At 38.7% G+C, this 9,853-nt stretch overlaps 1 protein-coding gene across 12 annotated transcripts in view; it reads right to left on the bottom strand.

Annotated features, from left to right (window-relative positions):
• The window catches only part of ADNP (activity dependent neuroprotector homeobox), a 32,648-nt gene continuing 22,795 nt past the window's right edge, over positions 1 to 9,853 (bottom strand). For all 12 annotated transcript variants that reach the window (XM_074843284.1, XM_074843278.1, XM_074843281.1 and 9 more), the window contains 3 exons: positions 7,718 to 7,830; positions 6,161 to 6,253; positions 1 to 4,222 (listed from right to left, as the gene is read on the bottom strand). In XM_074843284.1, the coding sequence (XP_074699385.1) occupies positions 1,082 to 4,222; positions 6,161 to 6,253; positions 7,718 to 7,830 (3,347 nt within the window). In that variant the 3' untranslated portion in view covers positions 1 to 1,081. The remainder of the gene's footprint in view (positions 4,223 to 6,160; positions 6,254 to 7,717; positions 7,831 to 9,853) is intronic.

Genomic DNA, 9,853 nt, shown 5'->3' with positions numbered 1-9,853 from the left:
TTTACATTAAGCACAATACAGCAATTTATTTAGATGCTTAAATGAAGAATACAAAGGGAAATAAAGATCACAAAATTATACATACTACAACAGTGTGTCATATATTAGATGGTATAAATGAATACAACACCTTGTTGGTGTTAACTAAAGATAAAACTAAATATCCAAAACACAGCACTTTTGTTTCAGTGTGCTGCTTCAACACAATACACTTTTATACAGATCTAAAAGGTGTCAAAATTAGTAGCTGCAAACTTGTTTCTTGCATGTGATTTTTCTTTTTTAGCTTAAAAGATTTCAGAAAATGGCTCTGAAATACGTTTGTCATCAGTTGTAATGTCAAGGATATTCAGAACAAGAAAATTCTATAATACAATAGAGTCCAGATATATTTTTTTTTTATGTTGCTGGCCTCTGTTTTGAGATTGTACAAGGTTATGTGCAAAAACTAAGTTTGTCAAAATTCATACTATAGCAGTTTCAAGCTTTTGCTAGGTAAACTAGATACAGCATTTATTACACAGCAGGGCAACACTAAAAAAGAGAAACAAATCTATGATGGGTACACAAGAACAATTTCATAAGCTTCACTTGAATAGGTCTAAAAGACTGTACAAATATACATTTCAACTATTCAGAATGATACATGAAAAAAATCAATTTCCCCATAGTCTACTATACACGTTGAACTGGTAGCTTGTATGGTTGGCCCTACACTACCATGTGAAAAAGGGTAATGTTTAAAAAGACATACAACTGAACATGTACAAGAGTGAAATAAATGTTGAAAATGCAGATAAAATAAACCTCTGCTTTTCTCTGTGTGCATTCTGGAGCCACCAGCTTATCTGTTTTCACATTAAGTTACTGTGCTCATCCCAGCAGGTATTCTCAAGCAAGATTAGCCAACAGCATCCTTAAATAACCACTGGAGTAACAGTGGCCACAACCACCACACGCCATGACCTAGCACTCGAAAGGCAGTACCAGTTAGAATTGAAGCTTAGCAGTCATACTGAAATGAAAGTGTTTAGACAGTTGTAGATTGGATCGTACTACTGACACTTCTGAATCAAGCAGCTTACGCCTGCTGGCTGCTCAGCTCCACGCCAGTTAAGCTGCTGTGCATTGGTTCTGCTACTCCATCAGTCACACTGTCAAACTGATCTCCATCCTCACTGTCAATTGTGCTATTCTGCCATTCCATCTGCTGGTTTGACAAGCTCTCCTCCATCTCTGATGCATTTTTCCATTGCGACTGGTCCTTAGACCAAAACTCTTCTACTTTTCCATAGGAACGATTCTTCCACTTTGACTGTTCTTCATCACTTTCAGATCCACCCCCTTTTGTCTCAACAGCTGGTTTACTGCTACCGGCGTCTTCGCTTTGGGAGGATTCATCTGTCCATGCTTCTGGTTTTACTTCTGATGCGTTATCTTCAAAATCAGACACCTGCTGAGAACCAGGCCCGCTTTCAGACTGTGAAGCTCCATCTTTCCATTCAACAGCATCATCTTGATCATCCTGATCACCTTCGCTATCTGAAACATCACCTACCAGTTTCGTTGGTTCTTCAGCAGAAATAATTTCTTCGTATTTAGAGCTTTTCTCTTGTTTTTGATCAGACTTCTCTGGAGACTGTAATGCATTTTCTTCAATGATTTCCTTGGATATGCTGTCCTCTGGGTTCTCCACTATGGTATCAGAAGAGGTTTTCCCACCAATGTCAGAAATACGCTGACCGAAGGGACTACCGCTTTCGTTGTATTCCTCTTCTATATTTTCATAGCTGTCCGAGGAACTTTCATTGTCTTTTTCTAAGTTTATTTTTTTATCAACAGTCTTACTAACATTGACTCTGGAATTCTTTTCGTCATGGTTTTCAAACAGCCATTCAGCATCAAAATCCATTTCATGTTTAACCTTGTTTAACTCTTTCATATTGAAACCAAGCAGCACACCAGGTTTGTATTTTTCACAATCTCTAACACATTTCTTCCTTTTATTACTAAAATGAGACGCAATATCAGATTTCCAAAGCCACAAACTGGCAGCCAGCTTTTCAATCTCTCTCCTAGTGGGATATGGTTGCTTATTAAAATACTTTGTAAGAAATGTTTTCCTGGCTTCATAGGAATCATCTTCGTGGCCCTTGGGGTCCAATGCTAGAACTACAGGTTCTTCAGGCTTCTCCTCAAAGGCAGAGGGGGAGTCATCGTCATCCATTTTCCTCTTCTTCATTAGCGAGAACTCCATGTGTTCATAAGTACGTTTTACAGGTGCTACAGCTGGAGACTGACTTAGCCGAGATGACGAAGTACCTTTGTCCTGGCCGTTCTGAGTCTTCCCCACACCTCTGCAGTGAACAAGGTGCAGCGTTATAGTTGAGGCAGTCATGTTACTAGTATATACACCAAGGCAATGAATGCATTTGTAGGTTAGCTTCTTCTCAACCGGATGGACCGTCTGAATCACTTGATGCCTCTCCCGTAGATGATGTGCAAGTGCATCAGAGATGGGTCCTTTTAGGATTGAAAAGCACAGAGGACAGAGAGTTTTCCCCACATCTTTTTTGTAGGGAACTGCTGCTTGGGGTGAGCTTTTTACAGGTACATCAGACTTCTCCTGGATTTTCGGCTGTGGTTTTGGAGGAACTGGGGGAGTATTCTGAGCATGGTAAGCAACAGATTCAGCAGGAGCATCTCTCAGGTTGTAGGTGGTTACAAGAAGATGTATATTCGTGTGACTACCCTGCTGCAATGTCAAATCAAAGGTTAGAGTGGAGTCAGTTTTAGGTCCCATTTCTTCATCAACATGAACCATTCGCATATGAGCAGCCATCTTTTCAACATCATTGAAGGTTGAGCGGCAATACGGACAAGACAGACCATGTATTAACATATGATTAAGCAATGTATCAGTGGGTAAATAGCGATTACAGTATAGACATTTGCTAGTGAAATTGTGTATTTTCATTATATAGTTAGCTACTGCAGGCACCTTTTCAGCCTTGTGCTCCTTCTCAAAGTGGACACTATACACATTTTCAGGAAACAGCTCATTACAGATTGTACAGATTTTCCACTTCTGTGTGGATGATGTATTGACAGTGGAAGGACCTGTAGCAGCTACGGGAGATTTTGAGCCAGACTGACCTAATACTCTTGAAGCTGCCTGTGACTGAGATAATGACGTCTGTTTCAACTGAGCTGATGAAAGAGAAGATGAATTGGCAGACTGAAGAGAGTATCTTGCTGAGGCCTGTGATCTCTGTTCCCCTCCGAGAGTATAAGGCCTTCCATTTCCACTTGCTGAAAACTGTTTCATTGTTTGCGACTGTTGTGGAATAGAAACTGGTGCATTACCACTTAAGTTTAGCCTTCCCCCTGGCTGACCAACATAACTTGGTGGTACTGATTTGACTCCGTAATTGTTTTGTTGTAGGTGAACATTTGACATCATATTCACTCCTGCGGAATTTAACGTAGGCTTTGGTATAGTGAGTCTGTTCATCATCTGTTGTGACGAAAGAGATCGAACGCTTCCAGGGGAAAGGGGACCCATCCTCTGAGGGAGTCCCATAGGCTTTTTATCCTGGGGTTTTGGAGCTATGAGCATCAAAGGTTTAGATCTTGGAACCACTACGTTAGTGTGACCTATCATTGCTGTTACCTGGTATCCTATACGTTCGTGGTCTTCGATAACATGCTGTACTAAAGCTTCGTATGATTTCGGCATAAAAAGGCATCGTTTGCAGTGAATACTACCCTCCTCTCGGGTACTGGAGCTTAACGGAACTGCACCATTGAGTGACTTTTCACCTCCCTTCGCTACGTAAGGAGCAGCAACATGCTGAAAATGTTCCCTGTAAATGTGCTTTCTAACTATTTCATACAGAGGATCTCGGTAAGTGCACTTCTTACAGTAATAAACAGCTTGTTCTACACTGTCAGCCTGCTTAGGTTTAAGGCTATCATGTTTGTTTTTATCTTTAAAAGTGCTGATGCCTCCACTTGGTGTATTGGCATTTGGAGCATGAAATATTTTAATGTGCGTTTCCAAAGTCTTTTTGTCCGCATTGAAAGTACAGTAAGGACAATTAAGGAGAATCCTATTTTCAAAGTCTTCGCTATGAACATTCCGGAAGTGGCTTTTGTACGCTGAAAAGAACTTCGAGGAAAATGGACATGCACTGCAGCAAAAGGGCTTTGTCCGATAGTCCTTAAAACAAAGAACAAAGCAGAAACTAAATATTGAAAAGCAGTTTTTAGAAAAACAACATCCATGATCTTCTCTAAACAGTAATGTTTCTTAATGATAGTCTCAAGACTCACTGCCACAGTCTCAAACCTTTAATTTCTTCTCTCCAATTTTTTGGCCCAAATCGGGCCCTAAAAAGTTTATCATCTGAACATACACGTGATGTGATGAGTGCCCGTTTAGAGGTCCCTCAAGAATTTAACCATAAACTCAGCACGCAAGGCTAAATCATAAGCATCTTTCTCCACCAGTCAAAAAAAAGCCTCATTCCCTGCAGCTGAGCTGCATGAAAAAGTTCACCATAAGCTCCTTTCTGGGGGAAAAGGCAAGCCTGATTGTTTGAGTAAGATGAGACTGTATCCAGAAGACATGAGTTACTTCCCATCAAAATCTGTCAACCATTTATAGCTATAAGATGGATACATAACTTTAGCTATTTCAGTGTCTTAATCCATTACAAACTCTAGCATAAAAGATGCTCTTCAAAACTTATTTTTGGTGAAAAAATTGATTTAAGCTTACCAAGTCATATACTAAGGCCACACAAGCCCTTAAAGCCACCAGGCCTTTTCCTGCTGATCGAAGCACAAACCTGATTTTAAAACCAATCTTGAATCAGAAAAAAAAAGATATTTGAAAATTCCACACGTGCAGTTTCCCTGTACCCTTTATCTTTGTTATATTTAATATGTTGCCGATGCAGTTCTTGTCAAGTGTTGTAACAGAAACTAAAGTTACACCGGCCTCAGAGATAGCCACAAGCAATCTGGCATTTTAGATGAGATATGAAATTCAAATAGTTACAAACATTCATCACGAGCATCAAAACAAGTCTTGTGCATCAGGCTACACACAGATCATTTGAAGTAGCTGGAGAGTTGTACTCTCCCTCTGCATAAGTAGGAATATCCTTCTGTCCTCCCTCTGAAGCCTCAGACATCTGGGAGGGTGGAGACAAGATACAACGAACCACACTGTCTCCTTTAATATTACAATTTATATTCTGGAAGTAACTAGAAAAAAGGAAAACATCAGCGTATTTTACGGAACGCAGTAATAAAGGGACATTTTTAGATTAACACTACTCTAGGAATTCATCATAATGCAGGTTCCCATTTCCTGTAGGAGCAATACCTGACCTTTCAGATGCTAAAAGACAGCTTATTTTGCAGAGAGTTCTCACTGCTCTATCAGTGCTGGTATTACTCTACCATCAGTAGAGGCTACTGCAGAGCACATGACTTGACTTAAACATGTTTAATCTGAATCAAGTATTATTTCCTCCCTCCACTTCTAGTTCAATTCAAATTTCCTCTATTAGTGACTCAGAAAAATCTAAAAAGTAATACTTCCACTGTCACTTAACTCTGCTGTACAGAACTATATATGCCTAAACCAAATCTTGGGCATGGTCAGACTATAAGAATCTTCAGGTGTGGCAGACAGCTAACAGAGCAACAACAGTGAAGAGAGCAGCAGTTAGATGGGTTCAATTAAGCTTCTTCTGAAATGATGAAAACAAATAATGAAATGTTTAAGCAAAGATAAAAAACTTATCACAAACTGTATAAAATTGTTGATCTTTTGACCAGAAGGATGGTGAAATTGTGCTAAGCTTGAAAACAGATGGGTTCTTAATATGCAGTTGTCAAAGGGTGAGTAGGATTTCTTGACCAAGCAGTTCTCCAGTATTTGGCTATCCATACTACTGAGATAAAGACCAGGATTATTACTTTAAAAAAAAAAAAAAAAAGAGCACAGCTCTTTGCCATCCCTTAAACTGACAACAAATGAAGATCAATGGTAAAAGTGCAGGAAAAGCTCTTGGCATATTTGTGAAACGCTCTTTAGCATGAACCACCTTCAGAATCAGATGTGCCAACATAAATTATTACCAACCTGATTTTTTGTAAGCGATGGGTCCCACAGTCCTACATCTTCCCATGTAGTGTTTTTCAAATAAAAGTCATTAGGTTCAAACTGCTTAAAATCCTGGAGAAGGGGAAGACGGGAAGAGAGCACAGAGAATCAAAATCAAAGACCAACTGCTCCCTTAAGCAGCTCTTGTCAGCATCCATGCAGTCCTCTCAAGTGCTGCTGGCAAATCATAGATATTAGCAATTCGAGGAAGGGTGGGGATTTACAATGCACCTCTTTGGAGGTGAAGAGTTGGGAACGGTCTCAGTATCATAAAACACCTGAAGAACTACTCTCAATACTCATCCTCCTAATTAACCCAAGACTGTAATTACATACCTGCCCCATTTAAACCCACCTGCTAAACATTTAAAACCATACAGACACTTTACCATAACTCTGATGGTTGTTTGGTTTTTTGCAGGGGATGTTGTTTGATTGGTTTGGGGTATTTTTTTTTTTAATTAATTTAATTTCACACAGGAATCCAGATAAAAATTTTAAAAATTTGACTACATATATGATGTCCAGGAAGCTCAATTCCTATTAAAAAACAATCTTATAAAGTACTTTGTCATTTCACCTTTGGCATATAAGCCAGCAGCACATAAGGACTCAAAAACAGTATTTCCACTGAAATGAATACTGAAAGTAACATTGTCCCAGTTCAGAATTTTACCCTTAAAAATTATACTTGCTCCACAAATTTTCCAAGCAGGAGGGACTGGCATTTCTTTCTCTTAATGCATCTCACTTAAATGCTCTTTGAAGAGACACTAACAGGAAAGCCAAAGCAAACCAATCATAATTTACCAAGTACTCTAAAGAGTTAAAGTGTGTGAACTGACAGCAAGGAAGTTAGTTGTTGAGGAAAGCTGTGCTTTTGAGACAACAGTTATGAAGTTTGACCAGAAGAGCAGCACAAATACCCTTCCTGCCCTTCTACAGGAACTAACACAGGTACAGAAGTGATTCTTTACCTTGGTGACCTACTGTTAGCACTGACAAACACTTAATGAAAACCCCAGAATCATCTTCTGTCCCCCAAGAACATCCTATACCACACCTAGGCCTTGCTTCATTCCTAAATGTTCAGTTAGTGAGTGCTATTTTTAAGCATCCAACATAAACAGAAGACGACCTACCTTTGATGATACATCAGGGCAGTCACATATAGCCTGAAGTGTATCTTGTCTGCACTAAACTTTCTAAAATGTGTTTACAGGTACATTTTATCTCAAGTTATTAATTAAGTCCTACTTTGTGTAGAACTTAAAAAGCAATGCAGGGGTAGCAGCACCTGAACAACAAGGCTCAAATGAAATCCCAGGATCATTCTCAGAAGCTGATGAGAACAGAGGAGTATGGTGTGGGAACAGCATACAGGGGATTCCTTCAAAATTCACAATAAAAATTCAACATTTTGTGAAACAGGTCTAAAACAAAATAAGATTATGTCATACACCAAAGACCTTACAGTTCCACTAACTTTGGAGCATTTTAACTCTAACTGCAACACTTGGGAGGTATCATACTTACTTCTATATGTTCCTTACAGTATTCCAAACCAATGTCACTAAGTATTTTTTTCACAGTTTTCCGGGCCTTTCTTAAACTGCCAAGGTTGTTGACAGGAAGTTGGAACATAGTTTCTATTGAAAAAGAAAGTAAGAGAAAAGGTTTAAGTCGAATGTGTTTTGTCACATAATGTTGCACTTTTAATTATTAGTAATTTTCTGTCTCATTTTACCCATATAACTCATTATCAGAGCCGTACCATTAACTAAGAAACTACCACATTTTCTGTCTGATTTGTTCTTAAATGAGGCTGGCTATAAAGCTAGATATTGACAAACTTAAGAGAGCACTTAAAAAACCAACAAACTGATGTAAGAACTATTGCAGGAGTAATCAGCTGCATCTGGAAATAACTTTTTTTTTAAAGTGTATTTACATGAAATTTACCCCCTATGCTGAAGTACTCAAAAACTAAATTTATCCTTTCTGCATATGTACGCTCACTGATTTGAAAATTGGTAAGTTGAGCCTCAAGGTTTGTATCAGTCTTGTAACAGATTTAATAGTATCTCTTCAGTGAGAAAGATGCTTCTGGCATTCAACTGTAGGTAGGATAAGAAATTAACAGTTCTTCCTCCATTTACTGTATTTATAGCTTTAAATGGCTGACAAGCTCTTTAGCATACTTTCTTCTTTTATTAAGGTGGGACCTGAAAGCTTGGTTAGAGCCCTTCAGAGATATATATCACTGGAAAAAGCACTTTGGCTAACACTTCTAAGTGTAGCTGGATTTTTTAGCCTAAAAGACAACCCTCCCTTTCAGTTCACACAGAGATAGCTAACTCCAAACAAACTGTCCGTAATGACTGGGCTATCCAGCTAAAAGAAAGTCTAAATTTCAAGATATGTGTATTCCCAGATTCAACCATAAGATTTCTTCCCAGCGTTAGTAACTAGTCTTCCTTTGTGCACACAGGAGTTCTCAGTCTGCATGCTGCTATGGGTACAGTAAGTGCTTGCTCAGCTATAGAACCATCAAGTCCTCTGCACTTTCAGAAGGTGCAAAATGGCAGAACCGTGGAAGTCCCTGCGAAAGTCCCTGACAACATACAGTTATTCTGGAAGTGAGAGGGGGTGGAGCCAGCAATAAAAAGGTAGGCTTTTCTCAAAGAAAAGGGGAGGAAGCTTCTTAAATAGCAAGAAAGCATCAGAGTTGTTACCTTGTTCCCTAGGCTTTAATGGTCCAATGCCTGTTGCATAAAGAATATCACCCCAGAAGAAAACAGTAGCTTTTTTGATCATTGATATTTCCGTGAGCCAATTCAGAAATGTTGCTTTGTTTGAACAACAAAAGGTTTGATTCATATCAACAAATTAATCCACTGTAAGGCCAAAGACTACCTACATCAACTAAAAATCGTTTGGGGTTTTTTTTTGCATAGAAGCTTGAAAGTAGTTTTTTTTTTTTTTTAAACTTTCAAGCAGAAGCCTAGAATGCAGAGTTAACAGAAGTTTGCAGTCATTAAATATTTGAGTTAGACAAAAACTCTCCCCTTTTATCATGAGATCAAGGGCAATTGCAAAGCTACAAAGAGCTTACTAAGAAATTTTCTCAAAGTACAAAGGATATGGGCTGTGACTACAACGACTGAGTGTCTCTGATCAAAGCCAACCCTTCTATATGCACTATTGTGCATACTCCTCAAAGTATATTTGTCTGTTTACACACTAGCCTTTTTATTTTCATACTCCTACCGACTTTTACTAGGTAATGCTTTAAGACAGTCACTAACAACTTACTGTTCCATGATTCCCACCATCGACACTGTTTAGTTTCAGAAATAAACAAACCTGGAAAGTTCTGCATGTAACAGTGCTAATTTAATACAAGCTGGTTTCAAAACCTACAAGTAGTGCTGCTAGCACATGTTGCCAGGTTCTAGTCTCTTCAAATTCAATGAACTCAGAAATAGCCCCTGGGTAAGAGCAGAAACCTATCATGACATTTAGGATTCATATCACAACTATAAATTAGAAACTAAGTGGAAACAAGCCTGAGTTTATATAAAGATCTACAGGAAAATTTTCAGAAGTACCGAAGCAACTCTGATCATTAAGGGCTTTGGTACTTGTATCAGGCTGGCCACTGTCACAGAT

Source organism: Strix aluco, chromosome 17 (genome assembly GCF_031877795.1).
Source record: "Strix aluco isolate bStrAlu1 chromosome 17, bStrAlu1.hap1, whole genome shotgun sequence".
In the NCBI taxonomy this organism is placed as follows: domain Eukaryota; kingdom Metazoa; phylum Chordata; class Aves; order Strigiformes; family Strigidae; genus Strix; species Strix aluco.
This window is presented reverse-complemented; position numbering and strand designations above follow the sequence as displayed.